A 26905-nucleotide genomic window follows, 5' to 3' on the forward strand; every position below is an offset into this window, starting at 1 on the left:
TAAGGAGCTTTTGTTGGGAGTTCAAACCGAGACCGAAGTCTTTAGAAGGCGACCCTAGGCGTCTCAGGCAGAGAGCTGGTCTGTGCCTCTCTGGAATTGCGTGAGAAGGAATCCCAGGCCTCACCGTGCCTCCGGGCCCCACGGCGGGGCGGGCTGGCGGCCTCAGTGCGCAGGAGCGGAAGCTGTGCCGCCCTTCCCCCACCGACTTCCGGCCACCACTGGTTCTCCCGCCTCCGACTGTGCCGCGGCTCGTGTACGTCCAGCCATGGCACTGTCGCGGGGTTTGCCCCGGGAGCTGGCCGAGACGGTGTCCGGCGGCCGAGTGCTGGTGGTTGGCGCGGGTGGAATCGGCTGTGAGCTACTCAAGAACCTGGTGCTCACTGGCTTCTCCCACATCGACCTGGTGAGGCCCGGAGTCCGGGTGAATGGCGGCGTGCCTGCGGGGGGCCCGGGTTCCGGGCGGGAGTCAGTCAGGGCGGCGCGGCCCGTGAGGCCAGGGTTTGGGATCACGGCGCGGGAAGTGGGGTGGTGAGACGCCAGACTCCGGCTCTCCGGACCTCCTGTTTGCGGGCCTCCGCTCCCCGGGCCTACGCGCGCCGCCTCCTGAGGCAGTTTCCCCAGTTACACTGGGATGATGCAAGAAGAGACCCCTGTAGATGCTATGAGTTTAATTCAAATATACCCTTAACCTAAAATAGCGATCCCGCGGCAGAGCGGTTTACAGCCACCAACCGGAGCACCCCGGGCGAGCACACATGCATTCATTCCCGAGTCTGCCACCGGCCTCCAGGTTGCAAGTGCTGTCTGCATCCCGTTTTATTTTTAACAGATGAGGGAAGTGAGACGCTATGAGGTTGAGTAACATACCCTGGGGGCACGCCGCAAGTGGCTGGATGGACTCCTTTGGGGCTCGCGCACCTCTGGGCTTGGGCATAGTGCAGATCGGTGTTTATGTCATTAAAGATACTTCCTGGGGTTTGCACGTTTGGGTGACAACCTGTAACTCATGCAGTCGGGAGACTGTAGGATCGGAAGTTTGAGGTTCGCTTGGGCTAGGTAGCAACATACCTAAAGATTTTTTTTTTTTTTAAGTTTTTTGGTTGTCTGGATTCTTGAGTTTTGCGTTAGTGTAATGTGCAATGACAGGAAGCTGCTGTAATTTGTGAATGTGTTGGAGATATTATCCGAGCCTTGGATGTGAATTGAAAATGCCTTAAGGTTTTGCAGAAACACGGGATGAAATTGCAGGTGTCAGGGTTTAAGCGAGGTAGAATTGGAGGGAAGCATTCTTCGTTGGTCAGGCTTCACGCCCAGTTTCGATCCATGGAGAGTACAGTATGCTAGTGACACTTAACACTCTTCTAAAAGCATATTTTTGCAGTAGACAGGAGTGAATTGGAAAACAAATGCTTGTTCTCTGTTTTGTTTTTCTTCGGTTAAATTTTTGTGGTCAACTTTGATGTACAAGTGAACATTTCAATGATTATGTTTTGTAATTTTCATAAACTGCTCTAAACTGTTAGGGTGTTTCATGATGAACATTTTGTTGTTTATGTAAGTCTATTGAAGTAGAATTCAAATGGTGTTAGCTGTTTTTTTGTTTTTTTTCTAGTAGCAATTAAATTGAATTTTATTTTTACTTTAAATGTTTTCCTTTAGTTTATGTGTATGGACCTTTTGCCTGCATTGTATCTGTGCCTGGTGCCCCCAGAGGCCAGAAGGGGGCGTTGGATTCCTTGCAGCTGGTGTTAGCAGTGACTGACCCACCGTGATGGAACTGAGAATTGAGCTCTTGGTCCTATGCAGGAGCAACTAGAACTCTAGATTAGATTAGATTTTAAACTTGAATTATTTATTTTTTATTTATTTATCCATACATAAGACATTTCCTTCTACAGCCTGCAAGTAATCCTCAGTGAATGTGTATATAAAGAATTAAATTGAGTGTTGTGGTTCATACCTTTAATCCCAGCACCAGGAGGCTGAGGCAGGCTGATCTCTGTATGCTCCAGGCTAGCCTGGTCCACAAAGAGAGTCCCAGGAGTGCTGAGACTGTTCCACAGAGAAAACATCTCAAAAAGCCAAAAAGAAAGAAAGTAGCCAACATTTTCCACATACGATCACCACATCGATTAATGAAAAATGACATGGAACGGTAGATTAGAAATTATCAGACGGATGGGTGTTTGTGTGTGTGGAGGTCAGAGGACAACTTCAAGGGTTATATTCCTGGGGAATTGTCCAGCAGTTTTTGAGACAGGGTTTCTTGCTGCCCTGGAACTGCAGATGTACTAGGCCGACTGGCTGGTGAGTCTAGGAATTCCTTCTAGCCCTACTGCCCTGGCTCTGGGATTGGAAAGGCTTGCCACTGTGCCCAGCTTGTTTTAATGTGGGTTCTGGGGTTTCAAACCCTGCTCCTTATAGCTGGCAGGGCAGCTACTTTACTGCCTTCAGTCTCCTCTGCCTAGGAAACTTTATTTATTATGTTTTGAGGCAGAGTCTCTGTATGTGGCCTTGGTTGGTCTGAAACTCATTATGGAGACCAGGGTGACCTCCAAACTAACAGGTACCCCCAGAAATTTATATATTTTTAATCAAAGTTTTTATGATATCTAAGGAATTCCCCGAAATATTTTCAAGGACCATGATTAAATAAACAAATGAAAAAATTAGTTTTCTTTAATGCATTCTTGAGGTTACCTTTGACTTAAGCACTGTTCTTCCCATAATCTTTTAAATGCAGTTCTTTAACAATTTAAAGTTTAATAATTTGGGTGTGACTTGTCCAGGAAAGCACTTTGGCTGCTGGTAAGCTCTGGGTTACGAATGCTGAGGATGGTGATGTTGCTCAGACTTTGTGACTTACCAATATTTCTGCATTTGTAGATTGATCTGGACACCATTGATGTCAGCAACCTGAACAGGCAGTTCTTGTTTCAAAAGAAACATGTTGGAAGATCAAAGGCTCAGGTAACTTTCCCATGCTGCGCTTAGGACCCTTTGACCAGGATTTCACTTAACAGACACAATTATGACTCACGCTGTAGGAGAATGTGGGCGAGGCTAGTTCTTTTTATTTTATTTCTATGATTAACATTTTATTTACTTATTTTGGGGGCACTGTTAGGTGCCATTTGCATGGGAATGGAAGTCAGAGGACAAACACCCTCTCCTCCCACCTTTGGGGTCCTGGGGATCGAACGTGGTGACTAGGCACTACCCACTGAGCCTTCACCACAAGCTTACTTCTTGAATCCCAAAGAGTGAAGGGAATGAGGGAGTGGCCCAGGTCCCTCCCTGTCTGTAAGGAAAGCCGCTAAGCTTAGTCCTGTAATTGAGATGTCCTTTGTATCCTCTTCATATTTAAGTTTGTTCCTTTACACCCCAGCGGCCAGCCTCTGGGTAGCTAGAAAAGATACTGCTTTGACCCTCTCTCCTGGCTTGGTGAGGCCGGAGGTCCTGCTGTCCTATTTTCTGCCAGCGCCCTCCTCTGCTGCTGCAATTGTTGCTTATTTTTTTCTCTTGCAGCTCCCTTCTCAACAGATGCTTTTGCAGTGTTGAAGTTTTTGACTAAGTTCTTCCTGTAGTAGCAGCGTTTCCTAAGCTGCCCTCACATCTTTGTGGCTATGCTTACCTGGATGGCTGCAGAAGGCTTCCTAGGCTCTGAAGTGAACCAGTGTGGCAGTTTAGCTTACTTTAGCTTTGTTTTGTACTGCTCTTCCTGAGTTAGAGCCCCAGCCTCTTGTCTTTTTTCCCCCCCTGAAGCTTGCCATTCATGTAGAAGTGTTTATGAGCACATGTAGGAGAAAGTTAATTTTACGAACATACTTGATGAGATCTTCCACGGTTTTTGTACATACATCAGATCACCACATTGTAAGTGAAGCATCCTTGTATATGTCAGTCAGGTTTCAAATACCAACACAAATGTTAACAGTGACTCACTACTGCTTTTCCCAGGTTGCCAAAGAAAGTGTGCTCCAGTTCCACCCCCAAGCGAACATTGAGGCCCATCATGACAGCATCATGAAGTATGCACATCAGTTTGTCACCAAGCTGTTTGCTGTGAATTTTTAATTAGGTCTTTGTAAAGTATAAGGTATTTTTATCTGGCATGTATGTGAGCCCGAGGGCTTTGTATTTCTAGGATGACTTCTAGATACGTACGTGACAGGTCTGTGCCCACATCTGTGCCGTTGCATTGCCATTTGGTGTGCACTTGCATTATTTAGCTAAGAGATGTTTTAATGTCAGCAAGGAACTTAATTGGCAGCTTAGAAAGAACTGTACTTTGATGCCTGAGGGTCCTCTGAGGCTGGGTGTAGTGAGTGTCTAACTACTTACTTCAGTGATAACAGTTAAGTCTGTGTTTACGGTGGTGTCAGAGTGAGGATCTGTGGGTGTTCCCCCCACACTAGTCCCTTTACGAAGGGCTAAAATCAGAGAGAGCCTCACTCTCTCAGGGCATTTATCTCTTGGGCTATTTCTAATCTTTTGGCTGTTTGCTTTGCAGACCTGCCTATTGCCCCATGACTCTTATACCCTCTGCCTCTTTCCCATTGCTGCTAAAAGCAGAGCCCCGAGGGGCCTGAACCCGGCCTGATGGTGACCATGTGAGGCAAAGCCTCAGGCCCAGCAAATCCTGGGAATGAACTCGTAGTATTTTCCCAGGCACTTGCTACCCTGAGAAGGCAGTGTGGTGGGAGGCACAAGTGAGGCTATGCCAGCTTCCTGCCAGTTGAAGAGTTAGTCTTGGTTCCTTAGCTGGTCAAGAAGAGAGATTTGAGAATAGTTCCTTTAAAATGTGTTGATGTTAGGAAGAACCCAGCCTTCCTGTTTCTATGGCATATACTCCACAGAACAGTTACATTTGTAATTATTTGTCCTTTTCAGGGCTATACTGAGAAAACCATATGTGAGGCCAGTTTTAGTAACTTCTTTTTTCCATTTTGCTTTCCAGCCCAGACTATAATGTGGAGTTTTTCCGACAGTTTATACTGGTTATGAACGCATTAGATAACAGAGGTAAGGCGGTTAATGTTTCACGCCTCATTGCTTCCTCTTCCCCTTAGCAAAGTGTTAGTTACTGTCCAAATGTGAGTTAGAACTCAGGACCAGAAGGAAACTAGACAGCTGGGGTTTGGAGGGCTGTGACTGTCTCACTCTACCTCAAGCCAGTTTGGAACTCACTGTGTTCCCTGAGACTGGCCCTAAACTTGTAGCAATCCTCCTGCCTCTGTCTCTGGTGTAAGCTTCCGCCTCCCAGTTTGGGTTGTTCTAGTTAAAGGCTATGACTCTAGAACTACTCTGGCTGTGCCTGTAGCACAAGATCCTAGACCAGATCTTTGCAGGTGTAACGTGTTTCTGCAGAGCCAGGCCTGCTGAGCGTGTCTTTTATCCCGGTGCTTAGGAGGCAGATGTAGGTGGACCTCTGAGTTCGGAGTCTAGTCTGCCCTGTGTATTGAGCTGTGGGCCACCCAGGGACTGTGGTGAAGCAACAAGGGAGTGTGCAAAGTGTGTGTAGTGATTTCCCAAAGGGAGGACACTGGAAGCCTGTGCTCCATCTTCTGTCCCCCTCATCCACCATGGAGACGTGCTGGTGTGAAGCTCACACACGCCGGACCTTCCTTCTTAATGCTTCTGATGGTTTTCTTTACATTTATGTATTTGTGAATGGGTGTGTCACCTGTATGTGTGTGCTGTCTCAATGCTGAAAGACTCCAAAAGAGGAGGCCAGATCTCCTGGATTGGAGTTGCAGGCAATTTTGAGCCACCATGTAGGTGCTGAGAACTGAACCCTGGATTCTCTGGCTGGAAGAATCTCGGTTGCTGAGCCATCTCTCTAACCCCACTTTGGATATTGTAGAAGTACCTTGAGTCACACCCAGGGCCTCACACATACCAGACAGGCTGCACTCACAGCCCCAGCACTTGGGAATCATTTCTAGAAGTCTTTTTCTAGAGTAAGCTTGCAACATTAATTCCTCAGCTATAGTTTTGCTGAGTGTCCCTCCCTGTAATGACCCAGGCTTTAGCTGAGTGTTGGGGCCCTAACAGGCAGAAGTGGTTAGATTACAGTCAAGTTACAGTCCCATAGTTACAGTGAGCATGTGCTTTACTGAAAGAAAGAAATGTTCATAATTGTCATCTGAACTTGGTGTCATGGGGACTCTTGCTAACTACTGTTTCCTTTCAGCTGCACGAAACCATGTGAATAGGATGTGTCTGGCAGCTGACGTGCCTCTCATTGAGAGTGGGACTGCTGGGTATCTTGGACAGGTGACCACTATCAAGAAGGTGAAGAGACACTCTTTTATTTTCCACTTACTTACTTGAGACCTGGGAGGGAAGGAAACTTTGGGTTTGTATATGCAGGTCAGCGGGTGCCAGATGATGCTTGGGTCTCTGGGTTCATTCGGTTCCCAGCAAATCCCTACCCTCAGATAAAATGTAGGATGATGTACAGGCAAAGGAAGAGAGCTTTGTTACCTTAATTCATCTAGTAAAATCAGACCAAGCTGGGCATGGTGGTATACAACTTTAATCCCAGCACTTGGGAGGCAAAAACCCTGTCTCAAACAAACAAACGAAAAGGAAAGACCAAAACTTTAAAAAAAAAAAAAAAAAAAAAAAACTTAGACTGACATAACAATTGTATAAAAAAATTTTTTAATTAGATATTTATTTACATTCCAAATGTTACCTCCTTTCCTAGTTTCCCCTCTGGAAACCTCTTATTCCATCCTCCCTCCCCCTGCTTCTATGAGGGTGCCCACCCACTCCTGCCTCCCGGCCTCGGCATTCCCCTACTCTGGGGCATCGAGGCTTCACAGGATCAAGGGCCTCTCCTCCCACTGATTCCTGACAAGGCCATCTTCTGCTACATATGCAGCCAGAGCCATGGGTCCCTCCGTGTGTACTGTTTGGTTGGTGGTTTAGTCCCTTGGAGCTCTGGGGGTGTGTGTGTGTGTGAGATATTGTTGTTCTTCCTATGAAGTTGCAAACCCCTTTAGCTCCTTCAGTCCTATCTCTAACTCTTCCATTAGAAACCCCGTGCTCAGTCCAATGGTTGGCTGCTTCTATTTGTCAGGCTCTGGCAGAGCCTCTCAGGAGACATCCATATCAGGCTCCTGTCAGCAAGCATTTGGCATCAGCAATAGTGTGTGGGTTTGGTGTCTGTATATGGGCTGGGTCCCCAGGTGGGGCAGTCTCTGGATGGCCTTTCCTTCAGTCTCTGCTCCACACTTTGTCTCTGTATTTCCTCCCTTGAGTATTTTGTTCCCCCTTCTAAGAACTGAAGCATCCACATTTTGGTCTTTCTTCTTGAGCTTCATGTGGTCTGTGAATTGTTTCTTGGGTATTCTGAGCTTTTGGGCTAATATCTACTTATCAGTGAGTACATATCATGTGTGTTCTTTTGTGACTGGGTTACTTCACTCAGGATATTTTCTAATTTCATCCATTTGCCTGAGAATTTCATGAAGTCATTGTTTTGTTTTGTTTTTATGGAAAAATATTTATTTTGAAATTATTTTACTTTAGAAATAGAAAACCTCATAGGAAGGTGGAAAGAAAGAAAAATTACAAAGCATCCAGGCAACATTTTACTACATGAGTTTGTCACCCCCTCACTGGTTCACGAGTCCCAGGATGAGAAAGACTCAGCCACCCACAATAGTGTTATTAATAGGGATGTGGATCAGTTTCACAAAGAAGCCAATGAATCCCATGATAGCAAATGCTACCGCTGTGGCCATGGCGATCTTCTGGAATTCTTTTCTATCAGCTTTCGTACATCTTTTAACCAGCCGAATTGAGTCCTTTACAAACTGCTGACTTGGCTCAACAAACTTCATTACCTGATCCATGTTTGTGGGATGGCGGTTTGAGAGGGTAGAGACCATAGCTTAGGAGAATCATTGTTTTTAATCACTGCTTAGTACTCCATCGTGTAAATGTTGCACATTTTCTGTGTCATTCCTCTGTTGAAGGACATTGAGGGTTTTTCCAGCTTATGGCTATTATAAATAAGGCTGCTATGAACATAGTGGAGCATGTATTGTTAGATGTTGGAACGTTTCCGGGTAAAGCTGGGTCTTCAGGTAGTACTATGTCCAATTATCTGAGGAACCTCCAGACTGATTTCCAGAGTGGTTGTAGCAGCTTGCAATCCCACCAACAATGGAGGAGTGTTTTCTTCTCTCCACATCCTCACCAGCACCTGCTGTCACCTAAGTTTTTGATTTTAGCCATTCTGACTGATGTGAGGTGGAATCTCAGGGTTGTTTTGATTTGCATTTCCCTGATGACTAAGGATTTGAACATTTCTTTAGGTGCTTCTCAGCCATTTGGTATTCCTCCATTGAGAATTCTTTGTTTAGCTCTGTATCCCATTTTTTAATGAGGTTATTTGGTTTTCTGGAGTCTAACTTCTTAAGTTCTTTGTATATATTGGATATCAGACCCCTATTGGATATAGGATTGGTAAAGATTTTTCCCCAATCTGTTGGTTGCCATTTTGTCCTATTGACAGTGTTCTTTACCTTTGAGGATATTTAGGGTATTAACAATTTAAAATATGTTAATTTTAATAGCTTTAAATTACGTGGCTAGAAAGATCTTGTGTTTTTTTTTGTTGTTGTTACTGTTTTGTTTTTAAGATTTGTTTATTTATTATATATACAGCATCCTGCCTACATGTATGCCTCCACACCAGAAAAAGGCACTAGATCTCACTACAGGTTGTTGCTGGGAACTGAACTCAGGACCTCTGGAAGAATAGCCATTGCTCTTAACTTCTGAGCGTCTCTCCTGTCCTCCTGGTTCCATCTTAGCTATCTATGGCTGTGGTCACTTCATTTAACCTTTGTATTCTGACTAGACTCTGTGTACAGTAAGGATTTTGCAGTCATTAATAATTTTAATTTTTCTTGACAACATAAAACCCCATTGGAATGTGAATGAAGAGATGGAGGGTCTACCTTATAAGCATTATGGGTAACCACTTCCCCATGTCCTAATGTTATAGGGTGTGACTGAGTGTTACGAATGTCATCCTAAGCCGACCCAGAGAACCTTCCCTGGCTGCACGATTCGGAACACGCCTTCAGAGCCTATCCATTGCATCGTATGGGCCAAGTATTTGTTCAAGTAAGAGCTACATATTTCTGGCATAGTTTTCAGAACTGACATGGAAAGTGAGTCCATTTTACTTAAATACTCTTAAAAAGTTGTGTTTACAGTGGTTAAATATGGTAAAGAGACAACAGTGACTTTCCTGAGTCTCACTCAGACAGCATTCTTAGCATGCTGTGGACGAAATTTTAGATGTTTAGTCTGGTATTGGACACAGGCATGCAACTAAGTTTGTACGAATGTATATATTTGGAAATATGAAAACATACTTATAAATAACTCACTGGTTGAACAAGAAATCACAATGGAAGTCAAAAATACTTTGGGGGGGCTGGGGTGGGACTTAGTGCATAGTACTTGCTTGGTGTGCCTGAGGCCGGGGTTTAGATCTCTAAGCCTGTTCAATAACCATCCACAACCAACTCTAATGTATGGTGTTTGTGGAACAACTAGCCAAGGGTGCCTTCTAAGTGTTCTGATGTTAAAATGTTCTTCAACAAGGAAGCTTGCCCATCTCTGCCAACACATTTTCATATCGAAGATTTGGAACGTAGCCGGTAGATGTGGACAACATTTTAGGTCTAGCCTTAGCGCCCTGAGCAAACAGCGTGGTGAGGTTAGAGCCTAGGTTGTCCTAGAATTGCAGACTGTGACTCATCGGTTCTTACCTTGTCTGCTGAGAATTTGGACCACTGCATTAGGTGTTTGTGGGACAATAATCACACTAGTTCCAAATGCCTGTATCTGAAAGTTTGCTATTCTGAAATTGTAGCCAGCTGTTCGGAGAGGAAGATGCTGATCAAGAAGTGTCTCCTGACAGAGCTGACCCTGAAGCTGCTTGTAAGTGACTGGTGCCTTTCTCTGCTCATCCACTGATTGGTTGTGACATAGTTAGTAGTGGTGCCTTAAGAAAGGGGTCTTTGTATGTGGCCCTTATCTTGGAACTCCTAGGTGGACTTGGCTGTCCAGGGAGTAAAGGTGTGTGCTACCACACCCATCCTCTTTGCTTTTTTTAAACCTTTTCACAAAGAAGTAGTTGCATTTCATTGATAAAAGAGGAGGCAGTTCTGCTAGCGTTAGTGCCCTATTCTATTCACAGGGCTGTACTCTGCACTGTGTCTCCTGTGCTCTGAGAGATGAGTCATGGGTCTGGAGAGATGGCCCAGCTTCAGAGTACTGTCTGCTCTTCTAGAGGACGCCGGTTCAGCTCCCAGCACCCACAACCTTTTGTAACTCTAGTTTCAAGGGATGCCATACCCTCTTTTGGCCTCCAAGGGCAAAGTCAGCCATTTAGTGCACATATATACATGCAGCTCAAACCACCCATGCATTTAAATTAAATTGACAAAAACATTGAAGCACAAAAAGACATTGGTATTCATGTTGCTGTCCTGGAGCTCTGAAATGTGTCACAGCTGACTTCCATGACTGACTTTTTCTCCCATGGGTGAGAACTTAATCATATGTTGAAAATACGATGCTTGTTTTGTAGGGGAACCAACAGAGGCTGAAGCCAGAGCCCGAGCATCTAATGAAGATGGGGACATTAAGCGTATCTCTACTAAGGAATGGGCTAAGTCAACTGGATATGATCCTGTTAAACTTTTTACCAAGGTTAGTCATCTTTTCTTCTCGATTGTTCTACCTAGTTGCATCTCCCCTCCCTTCACAATCTATTTTATGTGTGCAAGTGTGTGTGCACGATGTGTGTGCTTGGTGTTCAGCTCAGAAGTTAGGGTCTGATCAGAGAGAACTAGAGTTGTGGGTGGTGATGAGCCGCCACATGGGTGCTGGGAACTGAACCCCAGTCCTCTGCAAAAGCAAGAAGAGTTCTCACAACGTGCTCTTGTCTAATCCCAGTCCTCAGAAAGCAGAGGCAGGAGGATCTCTATGAGTTCAAGAATGGCCAGGGCTACACAGATAAACCTTGTCTTTAAAAAAAAAAAAAAAAAAACCCTACCAAAAAACGTGTTCTTAACCCCTGAAGCATCTCTCCAGCCCCAGGGCTTGCACACCTGATAAGCGTGACCAGCGTGACCACCTCTGAGCTGTATTTCAGCAATGCTTGCTTCCTCTTCTCTTTTAATTGGATGTAGTGTATTTAGAAGGTCTTGCACCTCTTTCCTGCTCAGATCTCTCAGCAGTTCAGCCTACCTGCTCTAAGTCACCCTTTATTCTTGTCACATACTATTGTCTGCTGGTTGTCTCCTCAGCAGTCTGCAGGCCATGTGTGACTGGGACTCCTAGTTACTGCTCAAGCTAGGCCTCACTTCTGCTTTTCATAATTACAGAACCCTTAGCTCTTCTTAGCCACCCCAGAATCTCTTAACTGTTTGTAAATTTAGGATGTTCCCTTACCACAACCCCAAAACCAAATGGGTACAAATGGAGCACAAAGCCTCTGAATCTATTTCCACATACTCAGCATCGAGAGACTGGGTCGCAGTTTATTGAGCCCTTTAGTTTGTGTCATTGGGCTTCCGACTGCCCTGTGGTGTGGTGGCTGTGGGATTGTAGGAGGGCCTAGGCAGCCAGCTGAACTAGGGTGCTGTACCCCTGCTCCAGATATTTGGTCTGTTTCTGTGGTCTGCTCACACATGCTGAGCCTTTAACTGTCTGATTTCAGACATAATTTTAGTAAATCAACATAATTGGATCTATTTTTATCAGCTTGGGCTCTATAGGATTAATGGGATTTGTTTATTTCAGCTTTTTAAAGATGATATTAGGTATCTGCTGACAATGGACAAACTCTGGCGCAAGAGGAAACCTCCAGTTCCACTGGACTGGGCTGAAGTGCAGAGTCAAGGTAAAGAATGTTCTTCGTACCCACCCTGGGAGCCGGCAGCTTGAAGTGCCGCGTGTCTGCATGAGGGTGCTGGGGTACAACCTGCTTCTTCGAGAAGCTGCCGCCCTCGTAGACACCCCAGCAGAACTCTGCTCTCACAAGCTGGCCCTTGTCTCTGTTTTGCTTTTCTAACTTGTCATTGTTTAGGACATTGTGGCTTCGTTACTCCTGAGAGTGTTGTGCTGGGTGTATGTACAGATCTGCCTTTGTACTCTTGTGGTTGTTTCTCTAAGATTTACTTCAGAAACAATTTAAAAATTTATGTTCGAGGAAATAAAACAATTGTAGTGACAACTTCTTTGTCACTGGGATACTGCTTTCTTTATGTGAACTATGCTGCAGCTCACAGCATGGTTGAACACTGGGCATGTGGAATTGGGACTAACAGCTTCCACTTAGAGTATTAGCCATGCTGGGCATAATGTGATGCTCACCCTTCCCTTTATATTTGTTTGCCAACTGTGTGGTGTGTGCACATGAGAGGCTGCTTCTCACCAAGGCCAGAAGAGCAGCCAGTTCTCAGAACAAGTCATGTCTCCAGCCCCGAATTATATTCTTGAATGTCCCCCAAATACCGTGAGGTCCTGGCTGGTGTGAGGCCTGCGGTGTGCTTGCACGCTTATAGTGACAACATTGAGAAATGTATCTCTGTAAGTCTCAATGTCTACAAGTTGGATCTGTTGAATAGAGAAAGATTTGAAGTTTATTAAACATTCTTGTTCATTTTTAGGAGAAGCCAATGCCGATCAACAAAATGAACCCCAGTCGGGTTTGAAAGACCAGCAGGTTCTGGATGTAAAGAGCTATGCAAGTCTGTTTTCACAGAGCATCCAGACTCTGAGAGTCCATCTAGCCGAGAAGGGGGACGGAGCTGAGCTCATCTGGGATAAGGTTTGTTGTGAAACGTGCCCATCGCTTAGATACCTCACTGGTGTTGTCCCTGTGCTCCAAGAGAGGCTAACAGTGTGGGGTGTTACCTGTTTCATCTAAATGCCACCTTCTCCAGCTGTTCTATTAGAATTGGAATTTTTTGTGCATCAACTTAAATATCACAAAATTTGATTTTGGCTTCTAGTAACACACTCATGTTTTTCTGTGGTTATATTGACCAGAACATAATTTATTCCAGTGGGATGTTTGACTAACTTAGAGAAACAGATGTTAAGTCCTCTGCCTTTGGAGGCAGCTGCTCATTTGCCTGATTTGACCTTTTAAAAAAAAGAAAAAAAGCCTTCCCCTCACCAACACACACACAGGAGGGGGAGCCTAGGCCCTTGTCTGTGCTGAGACCCGGCAGCAGCTTATGCAACAGAAGCTTAGTGGGTAAGAATCTTAGTGGGTAGCCCAGGCCGGCCTTCACAGTTGAAAGCATGTGCTGCCATACTCAGCTCTAAGCTCACCTTTCTGTTGGAGTGAGTGGGTATTTCAGAAGGCTAGGAAAGAAAAGCCAGGTACTCCCAGCACTTGGGAGGCTGAGGTAGATCACCATATTTGAGGCTGTCCTAGGCTGTAGAGTGATCCTGTCTGAGAAGCAACTCAGAAAGGCCTCTCAGTACACAAATAAGATGACATTGTTTTGATTTTGTTGTGTCTGAGACAGGGTCTCTCCTCCAAGCTGGCCTTACATGTTGTTCTGGGGAAGACATGGTTCTTCTTAAGTGAGAGTTCATTGAGATTAATTGGCATTTTAATTGCAGATGAAATTGGTTCCATGACAAAGTTTTGCAGTGAGGGCTGAGGCTGTGCCTGTAAGCTCTTTAGTGGAGTGCTTGGGCCCTGGGTTTGATTCCCAGCATGGGAAGGGAAAGAAAGATTTGCTATGGGTCTCAGAGTAAGGAAAAATGATTGGCCATTTTTAGAATCCTCAAATAACTTTGTGTCCACAAACTTTGAAACTTTGGTTGAATCACATCTAAAAACATCTAAAACAAAGCTAGTGAATTTAGATTTTTGAAATTCTTATAAACACTAGTCTCTGGGTTTATGTGATATAAATGGTAGATTTTTAAATATTTTCTTTGTTGTTATTCTAGTGATTTGGAAAGTTTCTGTTACTTGACTGAGGCCAAATAAGGAGCTCCCAGAGCTGAACACTGCTGCCTTGTAACTCTGTGCCTAGCGATGTCAGAGGCCAGTTTTAGAGACGTGCTTTGTGTTGTGCCTTTTGTGTATGTGAGTGCTATGCTGTGTGTGTGCACGTGTGCAGCTAGGCAGAGCCCTACAACTAGAACTACCGGTGGGTTGGTTGCAATTCATCATGTGCTGGTTGGCAGTTGAAATCTGGATTTCCAGAAAGCAGCCAGGACTCTAGACCCACACTACCTCTCCAGCCCCTCAGGCGGTTTCTTTAAGAATTAAGGCTTGGGGCTGGAGAGATGACTCAGCAGTTAAGAGCACAGGCTGCTCTTCCGGATGTCCTGAGTTCAAATCCCAGCACCCACATGGTGGCTCATAACAATCTGTAATGGGATCTGAAGCCCTCTTCTGGTGTGTCTGAAGACAGCTACAGTGTGCTTATATATAATAAATCTTTAAGAAAGAAAGAATAGACGTGTAGCCAGGCATGGCGGTGCACATGCACGTGTTGAGCTTGCACGTGTATTTGTGTTCCCTTGTGTCTGTGTCCAGGAACAGTCTGAAGGCAGTATTGAATCTCGAACTGTTGTTACAGATGTTATGACTGCATGTCATATGATGCTGGGAGCTGAGCTCTGGTCCTCTAGAAGGGCTGCAAGTGCTGGTAACCGACCACTGGGCCGTCCTTCCAGTTCACACTGTATTTGTTTAAGCAGGAATGCTTTCCTAGTCAGCATGGTGGTTCTAAGTGTTATTGAAAGCCTCTTCCTGGACCAGAGAACCAAATGGGCTCCTGCCCCCACGGTCAGCCTCAGTTTTACTTGCTGTGAGGCCTCATGTGCCAGCCTCTGGTTTAGGTCTGCCCTGTTCTGGCCATGTGGCTACAGCATTATGCACCCGTGAAAGTGGCTGCTTGGGAGGCAATGCCAGTGAATGACTTTGAGCCTTGTCCTTTGTGTTGTTCGCAGGACGACCCGCCTGCAATGGATTTTGTCACTTCTGCTGCAAACCTCAGGATGCACATTTTCAGCATGAATATGAAGAGCAGGTTTGACATAAAATGTAAGTTGTTTGTACTTTAGGTTGTCATCAACAAACCCGTGCACAGTTTTCCTTTTGACCGCTGAACACGTGTCTCTTCTGCCCTCTAGCAATGGCGGGGAACATCATCCCTGCTATAGCTACTACTAATGCAGTGATTGCCGGCTTGATAGTGTTGGAAGGATTAAAGATCTTATCTGGAAAGATAGACCAGTGTAGAACTGTGAGTAATCTTGTTTCGTTTTGCCTTTTGAGATGATGTCTCGCTGATCTGTATGGACCAGGCTGTCTTGAACTAATAGGCTATCTCGAACTAACCTACCTCTGCCTCCTGAGTTTTGTGATCTAAGGCGTGCACCTCTCTTGTGCTAGGCACACTAAGAAATAAATGCCTTTGGAATTTTAAGACTAAGTCTCATGTAGCCCAGGCTAGCTTTGTATTCACTGTGCAGCTGAGGACGATTTGAAAAGCTCCCTAAGAGTGTATACACCTCTCACCCTACTCCCAGTTTGATTCATTTTTTTAAAGCTTACTTTTATTTTAGGTTGACATGTTTTTAATTTAAGAAATTTTTTTTGATGATCTTTTTATAGCAGACAGTGCTGCTATTAATCTTATGGAAGTATCGATTTGATGGCTGTTTGTGTTTAACTTATAAAAATAAAATGGATTCATAATGTTTAGCCTGAGTGGTAACAGTAATTCTGACTCCTTAGTTGGATGCTGGTGTTAAATCTGGCTTTTGTGAGTACGCATGCGCTCCGCCGTGTCATGGCTGTGGCGTCAGTTGTGACTGATGGTCTTGCTACACTTCCTCTCGTGCAGCCTCAGGTCACACAGTTCTCTTCTCCCCTTGCTTCTGGCCTTGTTGTGTGCCCAAGATTCATTATAAGGAAAAGCTACAGACTGAGCTGTTTGGTTCAGCTCAGCTGTTCTGGTCCAAACTTCTCTTCACAGCGATTCAAACTGGCTTCTCGGCTTCTGACTGAATTGCTTTGCTTCGCCTCATACTAACTCTAGCAATTACGCTCTAATCTTCTGGCTCCTTCTCATTCTGTAGCTCATTCTGTCTTCACCTGTGTCTAGCCTGTTCTCTCTCTGTGCAACTGTCCTGGTAAAACTACCTTCTCTCCTCCCCTCCCCCTTCCCTTGTCCCCCTCCCCCGCTGCTCCTTCAAATAGCTTCCCTTTCCTTTCTCTTCTCTCATCCTGTTCTGTCAAACCTTTCTCTGATTCGTCATTTTTTCTGCCACTCAATTAGATATCACTTTCAGACATGGCTGCTCCAAGCGCTTTGCTTTCATTGTTTGGGATTAAAGGTGTGTGCTAAGGGGGTATCTGTATTCCAGCCAGAGCAAAATTCCATGTTGCTAAAATCCCTCTACATTCTTAGGGGGTTTAATTGGGGCTTTATTACTGTGAAGAAACACCATAACCACAGCAACTCTTAAAAAGGAAAACATTTCATTAGGGCTGCCCTAGAGTTCAGAAGCTTAGTCCACTATCATAATGGTAGTATGCAGGTAGATGTGCTGGACAGGTAGTTAAGGTCCTATGTCTGGATTGGCAGGTAGCAGGAAAAGCAGAGACACACTAGTCCTGACTTGAGCTGAGACCTCAAACCTTGCCCTTAGTAACACACCTCCCAATAGTGCCAGTCTCTAGGAGCCTATAGGGGACATTTTCATTGAAACTATGGGGCCCAGGGAAAACATTTTCTTTTTTAGGTTTATTTTACGTGTGTGTGTGTGTGTGTGTGTGTGTGTGTGTGTGTGTGTGTGTGTGTGTGTGTGTGTTCGTGTTCCTAGTGCCTTCAGAGGTCAGAAGAGGGTGTCAGATCAGTTTGTCAGATGCCATGTGAGTGCCAGGGTATGAGCCCTTAGCCGCTGACTCAGCTCTCTGGTCCCCAAGGAGTTTGCCTTTTTGAGAGTCTCACTATGTAGACCATACTGGCCTGGACTTGGTCTGTAGGCTAGGCTGTTCTCAAAGCTCACAAGGTCTTGTTTCTGCCTCCCACGTTCTGGGATTAAAGGCGTGTGACATTACCCCCAGCTTCATTGTTAGTTTTTAAATTTGCCTTGGTCCATAATTTTGTTACTGCTGTTTGTTTGGATAAAAGAGTCATAGTGTTACTATAAGAAATCCATCATTTTTCTTCATAAAAATGTTACCGTCATCATCGGTTTTTGTTAGGAAATTCCTGGCGTCTAAACGCATTGTCACTGATCATCTCAGTGGTCTTGTTGAACAGGAGGCACAAGCTCTGTGGTGACTCAGCCCTTACTCTTGCTTCATATAAGTTATGTCTGGGGCATGTGCTATTCCAGGGGGATGTCTTTCCATTAAGCCCAGCTTTCTTCATGGTAGCTGACCAGAGATACAAAACCTCTTATGTCATGGTTTCCTATATCCTTTTTGACATGTAGAGAAGAATATTGAAGCCATTTATGATTGGGTGTACAATAAGCAAGGTTTTAAAGCTGGGCTGTGGTGGCATGCACTTTTGGTCTCACTTAATAGGCTAAGGCAGGGATCCCAGTTGGAGGCCTGGTCTGCAGAGCACGTTCAGGATGGTCAGCCTAAAAAGAAAAAGGAAAGAAAGAAAAGATTTTTAGATTTATCTATTAAGAAATGGTAACTTGATGTTTCTGATTCCTGTTTGTGTGTTTTTTTTTTCTCTGAAGATTTTTTTGAATAAGCAGCCAAATCCAAGAAAGAAGCTCTTGGTTCCCTGTGCACTGGATCCTCCCAACAGCAACTGTTACGTTTGTGCCAGCAAGCCAGAGGTGACTGTGCGGCTGAATGTCCACAAAGTGACTGTCCTCACCTTGCAGGATAAGGCAAGTGCAAGGATTGCTTCTCTTTCCCTTTGAGCAGTGAGTCCAGGGTGGGATTTGTCCTAGACGGCCCTGGCTGCTGAGTGGATAGAGCTGTAGATGGCTTCCCAATCCCTGCCAGCCTCTGTCTGTGTTTCTGGGACGTGTATCTTGTTGAGAAAGGTACAGGTGTACCACAGCCATGTCTACATAAGCAGGAGATGGGCGGTAGTTGAAGTCCATCTTTCTGAGAAATGACAGGTCCTGCAGTTGGCCTGCTTTGGGGTGTGAGCAAATGCTTGTAAGGCTGGCACCTCCACTTTCCCCAGGACAAAGACCCGGTTGTGGCCTCACCTTGCAGGGAGTGTGATGTGCTGTTTCCTCGGACACAGTGTTGGTTGGTATTTATTGTGGTGCTGACACTTGGGGAGAGTTTCCGTTTCTCCCTGGTGGAATTTAACAGTGCTGTCTCGGAACATAAAGGGAGACATAAAGGGAGACGGTGTTTGAAGTGTTAAGGTTATCTAAGGATCCAGTTAGGCACTCTCTTTGTCTGTCAAACTTGCCATGGCAGGGTGGATGTGAATCCCGGGCCTAGTGTGAGGGAGGAGGGGAGCCTCTCCTGGCTCTCAGGCTGCACCTGTACTGATTCACGGGCAGATGCTGGGTGGGTGTGGGTGACCTCTTGGTTTCCTGCAGCCACGTTTACCATGGAGGTAAGAGAGTGTGAGAGTGTGCATGTGTGTGCGTGTGTCTGCCTGCTCTCAGAAGCACACAGGATATGAAAGCATAACTGAGGCCAGAGAGACTCAGTGGATCTGATAAACTTAAAACCCGGCTCCTCAGTAGAAGGAGGGAGCCAGGTCCGAAAGCTTTTGTCTGGTCTATGCACGTGTACATACGCACTCACATGCATACCACATGCACAGAGTAACTGTAATAAGTAACTCCCCGTTGGGAAAGTAAGCTTGTATAGAAAAGCAATTGCGGTTTCTTTCAGTCCCTAATTACCTATATTAATTAATTAACTTTTTCACTTGTAGATAGTGAAAGAAAAGTTTGCAATGGTGGCACCAGATGTCCAAATTGAAGACGGGAAAGGCACAATCTTGATATCTTCAGAAGAAGGAGAAACAGAAGGTACCACCATCGCTCTTCTTACCTGCGACTCCTGAGGGAGGAAGGAGCTGGGCTCTGCTCATTGTGTGTGTTAGCGAGGTGTTCGCTCTCACTGTCAGGGTGGTGGCTGCTGGTGGGAGGGCTGCAGGCAGATTCAGAAGCTTTCTGGTGGTGGGGTACCTCAGAGACTTGTCGGTGACCTGATGCAAATTCTGGCAGTTTACACATTGAAATATTTGTGTTCATTTCCAAGGTTGCTTTGCCTATGTCTTGGGCTCTAGGGCTACATTGGTGGTGAGCATGTTCTTCAGGCTGTTAGCACACTGAGGAGTATAAACCTTAGGGTTTTTTTCAGATCACACACAGAGACTGACACCTCCTGGGTCAGTTGCTCTACAACTGAACTGGGCTCCAGCTCTAAGCTTTGTTAAGATTTCATTTCAGGGCAGGGATGTAGTCATGGCTAGGGTGCCAGCTTGGTGTACATAAACACCTAGGTTCTGTCCCAGCAATGCATAAGCCAGGTGTGCAGGCAAGCCTGTCCCAGCCCTGTCCCAGTTCTCAAAAAGGAAGCAGGAAAGGTCAGAAGGTCAAGGCCAATCTACCTGCACGATAAATCTAAAGCCAGCCAGGCATGGGATGCAGAGGCAGGAGGATCTGTGAGTTTGACACCAGTCTGCTCTATAAAAAATAGATCTTATCTTCCTAAAAAAGGCATCAGGGTTCTTACTGGCCGTAGTTTTGCTTATTGAGAAATTGTTTGAGGTATTTATTAGGTTGTGTGTAATTAGGGGTTATATGTTAGCTGGCTATGGGGATTACTAATCCAGCCATATTCTAGACAGCTATCCTCCCCATAAAGAAAAGTTTGCCTGCTGTTCTGTACTGTTAGTTACTGAAGAGTTCACTGACCTATTGGAGATCATCTTGGGAGTGGAACATAGGAAGGCACACTGACCAAGCTCTGCCAGGTTTGAACGGGGTGTTTTTGTGGGTTCTTTACCCTCGTCCCACCTGGAGTGCTTGTGGTAGGAGTATTCAGGGCTGAGGTCCTCAGTGCCTGACAGCACACTTAATCTGCTGTGACTGGAAGTACCACAGGTTTTCTCTGTGTGGACACTTTTTTGTCTTCTGTAGCCCAGGCTGGCCCAGAAAATGATCTTGGCCTTTTGAGCCCCTGCCTCCATGTCACAATTCCCAGGGTTATGGGCATGTGAGTCAGGACTTGAGAACACCAGTTTCTGAGGGACAGAGTCTAGCCGTAGTGGAGTTAGCTTTTTAATAACTAACTGCCCGCGCTGCGAAAGCATAATTAACGATGCCGTCCTCCTTCTGCTCACGTCTAGCCAATAACCCCAAGAAGTTGTCTGACTTTGGAATTAGAAATGGCAGCCGGCTTCAAGCAGATGACTTCCTCCAGGACTACACTTTGCTGATCAACATTCTTCATAGGTAGGAACTGTGAGCTCTGGAGTGTAAGACACACGAGAGGAAACGAGCCAGGAAACTGCTCAGTGGAGCTGCACAGAGGCTGTGCCTGCAGGAGAGCTAGGATTCAGAAATGCACGGATAGACAGCCGAAGAGTTTCAGGACCAGTAGAGGCTGAGTTCAGTTCCTAGGGCATGATGGAGAAAGGAAGGTCCCACTCCTGTGGCTCCGCTGACTCCACATGTGTGCCATGTGTGCTGTGAGAAACAAATAAATGCTTTAAATCTTAAGGTATAGAACAATAAATGTTTGAGGTAAATTTGTAAAGGTGCATTTATTTTCATAATACACTATAATAAAATCTTGCTGGGCTTTTTTCTCTTTTCACATGTTTTAAAATTACATGTATTCTCTCTGTATATATGAGAGTGTAATGTGTATAAGTACCATGATAATACAAATGTGGAAGTCAGGACAGCTGGATTCAGGCAGGTGAAGTGGGTTTTTTGTTTTTAGTTTTAGGTGTCTGTGGGTGTTTGTTGTGTCTACATGATATCTTTGTGCCATGTTTGGGCAGTATCCAAACAGGCCATGGGATTCCCTGGAGCTAAAGTTACAGGTAGTTGTGAACTGCCCTGTGGGTGCTAGAAGTAGAGCCTAGGTCCTCTGGAAGGGCAGCCAGTGAGTGCTCTTAACTCTGAGCCTTCTCTCCAGTCCCCTGTAAGTGTACTTTAAATGTGGTCTTGCCTGGTGTTGACAGTGTTAGTAGGACTGTAAGTTGTACTGAGTTACATGATGGACTCAAAGCTGCCTGGCCATGATGGGCTCATCCTGGCTTCACTGGGTACTAGCTGGGGAGCAGTGGTAGCTTGCACTTACTTGTGAGAGAAAACAAAAAGGTCAAGTGCCCGGGGTTTGTGTCTGTCTTTCTCACCCTGTTTTAACTCTCAGAACTGCCTTTAAAAATGTGCATCCTCTGTTCACCTTGATACATAAAGTTTGATGCACATTTTGGAACTCGTTATGAGAGTAAGGAGTTGTCTGTAAAGCTGGGGAAACCCAGAAACCACATAACCCCATCCCAGAGCACCAAGGTGGTGTCACAAGTGGAGTGAAGGGTCTTTGGGCAGAGCAGCTGGAGAAAGGACTTACAGACTTGCTGGGCTGGGGGACTCCTGCCTTAGTTTTCTGTGTAATCAAGATATTAAAAACTCCAGCCTCTCTTGCTTGAGTTAGAGAAGGACTGCCCTGCTCTTTTCTCAAGAACCAGAATCCCGGGGATCACAGTGCGTGCTGAGCTGTGAGGATGCCCCTGCTCCTCTACTGTTGACAGCCTCTCTTTCTCTTCCAGCGAAGACCTAGGAAAGGATGTTGAATTTGAGGTAGTCGGTGATACCCCTGAAAAAGTGGGGCCAAAACAAGCTGAAGATGCTGCCAAAAGCATTGCCAACGGCAGTGATGACGGTGCCCAGCCTTCCACCTCCACAGGTGAGTCACCTCCAAGCCAGAGGACTTGCTGATATTCTGGACACCGAGTGTAAAATACTAAGGCTAAGTTGGTTTGGAATTAATTATATAATGGGACTTTGAGTTATGAGTCATGAAGACATTTACGACCAGGGAATATTCCTAGAGGGGTTGGGAGCAGTTTTCTGAATCTCCACAGCAAGCTGTGGGCTCAGTTCCTGGTCCATGTTCTGTTCTGCTTAAGCTGCCTACTTAAACTGTTAATTTGGATGTCCAAAGCCCTACCCCACATACTCCCCAGCTTTATAGACAACTCCCTATTCTCAAAACGAGTTCCAAAATGTGCATCAAACTTTACGCATCAAGGTGAACTGAAGACACACATTTTTAAAGGCAGTTCTGTTGTGTGCATCTGGCTCTGAGCAGATGCTTGCAGGGTGGGTATGGGCTTCCAGCAAGACAGGCGCCTGAGCAAAGTCCACCTGAGAGTGTTCCCAGAGGTCCTGCCGACTCCTGGTACCTTTCAGGTACTGAGCCTTTGCTGCTCTCTGGTTGGACCAGTACCTCTGAGCTTCCCTCTATTTTGTGCAGGAAACTGGAGGTTAACCATTTTAAACTTGAGTTTCCCTTATGTGAGCACTTGTGTTTTGCAGCTCTTTAGAATGTTTGCTCTGGCCTATAGCATTCTCTGAGAATTTAGGGGTAAAGTTCAAGGCTGTAGAAGTGGCTCTCTTGGGCTGGGCTGTTCTCCCCTCAACAGGAGCATTGTCTCTGTGACCAAGTTCTTAACTCAAACCCTGACCCTCTACCGTGGGCAGGTATTGAAGGCTATGGGGGAAATGCAGTTCTGTTTTTAAGGTTGCACATGGAAACACAGTGTGGGGTCTCTGCTGTGACTATAGGGAGTCCCATCCATGTCCCTCTGTTTCCTTTCTGGAAGTGGGATAATAATGTTGTCTTCTTTATAGGGATGATTAGATGAGTTTGTGCACAGTGCTCAGAGCAGTCCCTGGCGGTTGTAAGTGGCTTGTTGCTGTTGCTGCTCTTCCCTCTGTTAGGTGACCCTCTCCTTCTCAGTGGGACTCTCAGGAGGCATGATAATGCATTTGATGTATATGCTAGTCACCATTTTTTGTTTTGCTTGGAAAAAAAATAGAAAATTGCCCTGGGTCAGCTCAGCTCCCCAGTAACAATCCTCCTAAATGTAGCTGTGCTTGTTACAGCAAACACAGAGGGAGACAGCTTCCCTGAGGGTGGCCAGTGCGGGAGGCTTGGGCTCAGAGTGAGCTTTCTGCTGCGTGAGGCCTTGGTGAGCCACTGGCATCTCCCACACATCACTGTTCTTTGCTTTGTTTCCCAAAATAAGCACAAGAGCAAGACGATGTGCTCATAGTTGATTCGGATGAAGAAGGCCCCTCAAATAGTGCTGATGGCAGCGGGGACGACAGGGCCCGCAAGCGGAAACTAGAAGAGAATGAGGGTGCCAGTACCAAGAAGTCCCGCTTGGAGCCGGTGGAAGAGCTGGATGACGTCATAGCGTTAGACTGAGCAGGCTCCTGTCCTTGATCTGGTCAGAACGGAAAGCTATGTCCTTTGTTGCAGAGGGTAAGCACAGGCTGCGGTGGCTGTGCTGGTTCCGCTCCTGTGAAAGTGTTCATTTGCTGAGACTGTTAGAGACTGTTGCTGTGTTGAAGTAGGAATAGAATTTTCGACCCTTTGAGCAAAGCTGGGTGGGCCAGTGATGAGCTGGAAGAACGTGGGCGTGCATGTTGCCTTCCTTGTAAATAGCCTTAGCTCTCATTTCCTAGTGGAAAATACTGTGGGGTAGGAACGCTGCAACTGGGTATAAATATTATGCCTTTATTTTTGGCTAGAGAAGAGTTATTTTTAGCCTAGATCTAACCATTTTCATACTCTTACCTGAAAGATTCACAGAAGTGTCAAGTGCTATGCATTGAAACTTGTTTTTTAAACGTTACCTGACACTGTGTATATTAATGTAAAACAATGTTAATTTACTCAATTTTCGGTTTGTACTGCCTGGGATGTCTGTGTAAGAAACCAGTTTTTGTGTATTTGTTACAGTTTCAGGTTATTTATATTTGATGTTTTGTAAACTCAAACAACAAATATACTGTACTTATGGACCAAATAAATGATGTCTGTGTACGTGTCATCTGCTTCTGTTGCCTTGGTGGGTTTGTGTCTGCCACAGGCTGAGTGCTGCCTCGGGGCTGGTGAGGTGCTCGTCACGCGTGTTTGGGAGTCTGAGTTTGATCTCTGGCTCCCAGGTCAAAAAGCTGGGCACTCCATGGTGGTACGCTGCAATCCCAGCACTGGAGAGGCAGACAGGAAAGTCTGGTTCACTGGCCAGCCTGGCCCACTCTAGGCTCCAGGCCAGTAAGTAACCCTACCTCTCAAAACAAGATAGATCGATGACTTCTGAGAATATCACCCAGAGTTGGCCTCCAGACATACACAGGTGACAGAAGTCTTCCCTCCCCTGGGTGACACTGCACACACCTGGGTTGGTCTTGCAGAAGACCTCATATCCACAGCTCATAGCCACTTGTCACTTCAGGAGAGCTGATACCCCTTCTGGCCCCCAAAGACGTGTGCACATTACACACACAAGTTAAAAAAGATTTAAAGATATGGTGATTCTGAAGTCAGCATAAGCCTCCTGAGACTATCTCCAAAAACCCAACCAACAAAGGTGCTCCATGGGTTCCAGTACACATGGTATTTATTCTCATGCACATTCAAGTGAATAAAAGTACTAAAAATTATAAGTGGCACGGTGGTGTGTGCCTTTAACTCGGGAGACAGTGAGTTCAAAGCCAGCCTGGTCTACATAGTACATTCCAGGACAGATCCTGTCTCAAAATTCCAAAACCCCAGGGCCAGCTGGAGTAGAGCCAGTGCTTGGAAAGTGTGGGTTTGATAATATCAGCACTTTACCACAAAAAAAAAGTATGGATTTAAAATTGGACTGGCAGTGTGGCTCTGGGTGGAGGTGCTGGCCGGAAGCCTGACAAGGCAAGGTCAGTCCCAGGACCTACATGTTAAGGAATCAGCTTCTCTGCTTTGTCCTCTGACCTCCACACATGGTCTTTGCCAGCTCCTGTAACTTGAGTTCTGGCGATTACTGGCCCTGTATGGGCTCCTTTGCAGTGTGCATGGCTAAGATAATTGTTCATGGCCCAGTGGGGCCACAGTCAACTTCCTGTTCTATCCCCTGGGTCTCTCTCCCGAGAGTTATATACCATACAGTATGCAAAGTTACCAATCATGCTTTTAGAAACACTAAGGGGGCTTCAGAGATGGCTCCAGCTAAAGGGCCAGAGTTTGGAATCCCCAGAACTCTATAAATTCAGGCAGGCATAGCTGCTGGCTTGTAATTTTATCCTGGGAAGGCAGGCTGGCTGCTGAAATGAGTGCTGTGGAGCTAGAGAGACATGGCTCAGCAATTAAGAGCTCTTTTGAAGGACCTACCTGAGTTTGGTTCCCAGCACCCCGTGTGGCTCCCAATTCGTTCCAGGAGATCCAACATTATCTGTGATCTGCTGGTACCAGCAGGCAAAATAGTCATTAATAATAAATTCAGGGGGCTGGAGAGATGGCTTAGTGGTTAAGAGCACTGGCTGCTCTTCCAGAGGTCCTGAGTTCAAATTCCAGCAACCACATGGTGACTCACAACCATCTGCCCTCTGCTGGTGTCTCTGAAGATAGTGACAGTGTACTCCTATAATAAATAAATCTTTAAAAACAAATTCAGATTTTAAGATTAATGCATATGAGTTAATCCTTGCCTTAGTCTCCCAAGGACTGGCATAGCCTTTTTTTTCGGGGGGGTGTTGATTTAGTTTTGGATTTGTGAGGCAGGATCTGTGTACTATGTAGACCAGGCTGGCTTTGAACATATTGCCCCCGAGTTCTGAGATTAAAGGCACACACCACCATGCCCAGTTTATAGATTCGTTTTTAGCACCTTTATTCACACGTATGCGCATGAGAGTGAATGTCGTGTGTACGGGAGCCTGTAGAGTCGAGCCGAGTGTATCCCTTGTAGATGGAGTTACAGCAAGTAAGCCACCAAATATGTCTGCTGGACTTATCCTCTTCAATCAATGAGCTGTCTCTCCAACCCTCCCCAGGGCTTTGATTTTTTTTCTTTTTTTCATTCTTTTGTTTGTTTGTTTGTTTAAAGACTTTAATGTATGTCATCCCTGGAAACATTATTTTGACCGGAAGACTATTGGAAATGGGGATGGTGGCACAAGCCTTCAATCCCAGCACTTGAGAGGCAGAGGCAGGCTGATCCCTGAGTTCAGAACATCCAGAGCTACAGAGGAATTCTTCCTTGGGGGAAAACAAAGAATATTCCCTATGTTATGTCACCCAGAGAAACACATGAGCAAATTGGAAGTAATTTAGCAAAGTAATTGGCTTTTCCAAAAGTGTTCAGAGACATAACGTAGGAGAGCAAGCATTCAGCCAGAAGTTCATGTAGCTCTTTTCTTCAGGGCCGTGACCTTGTTTTGCTTCATCTGCGGGGACCAGCTCTCACACCTGATGGCTATTCACACTAATTCCTATGGGCACAAAGGGGGCTAGATAAAGTCTACACCCAGGAACATCTAACACAAGGTGGTGGGTTTCGGGGAGGCAAACTGATGGGAGAGGTGTTTGGAACACTGGCCTTTGGCAAGCTTTTTTTTTTAAAGATGTTTTTAGCCAGGCATAGGCACACACCTTTAATCCCAGTACCAAAGAGGTAGAGGCAGGTGGATCTCTGAGTTCCAGGCCAGGCTGGTCCAAATAGATCCAGGATGCATAGAGCGGTATTCTAGAGACCCTGTCTTATAAAAAAAAACCAAAAAACAAAAACAAAAAACCCCAAAGATTTATGTGCATGGATGTGTCACTGGCTGTACACCATGTGCATGGCACAGAGGCCAGAAGAGGGTGTCA

The 26905-nt window shown here is 45.6% G+C and overlaps 2 protein-coding genes across 3 annotated transcripts; one reads left to right on the plus strand and one right to left on the minus strand.

Moving 5' to 3' along the window:
• Positions 1 to 254: 254 nt before the first annotated feature.
• On the plus strand, positions 255 to 24094 carry UBA2 (ubiquitin like modifier activating enzyme 2). Of its 2 annotated transcripts, XM_080909050.1 has the most exons (18): positions 255 to 403; positions 2887 to 2970; positions 3961 to 4031; positions 4961 to 5025; positions 6197 to 6297; positions 9029 to 9150; positions 9908 to 9975; positions 10628 to 10749; positions 11845 to 11944; positions 12714 to 12874; positions 15028 to 15121; positions 15211 to 15323; positions 17785 to 17944; positions 18964 to 19056; positions 20382 to 20487; positions 21816 to 21952; positions 22900 to 22949; positions 23298 to 23396. In XM_080909050.1, exons 1-17 carry the CDS (start codon positions 266 to 268, stop codon positions 22911 to 22913), a joined length of 1749 nt encoding a protein of 582 aa, XP_080765176.1. In that variant the 5' UTR covers positions 255 to 265; the 3' UTR covers positions 22914 to 22949; positions 23298 to 23396. The 2 variants fall into 2 exon arrangements, with proteins under 2 accessions (XP_080765176.1, XP_080765175.1); XM_080909049.1 differs by lacking the exon at positions 22900 to 22949 and having other exon boundaries at positions 23298 to 24094.
• Positions 7662 to 7868, minus strand: LOC308413770 (protein transport protein Sec61 subunit gamma-like; the record flags this gene model as incomplete). The annotated part of the gene is made up of 1 exon (XM_080908814.1): positions 7662 to 7868. One exon carries the CDS (start codon positions 7866 to 7868, stop codon positions 7662 to 7664), a length of 207 nt encoding a protein of 68 aa, XP_080764940.1.
• Positions 24095 to 26905: the final 2811 nt, after the last annotated feature.

The sequence above is a fragment of the Micromys minutus genome (assembly GCF_963924665.1).
Source record: "Micromys minutus genome assembly, chromosome: 32".
In the NCBI taxonomy this organism is placed as follows: Eukaryota; Metazoa; Chordata; class Mammalia; order Rodentia; family Muridae; genus Micromys; species Micromys minutus.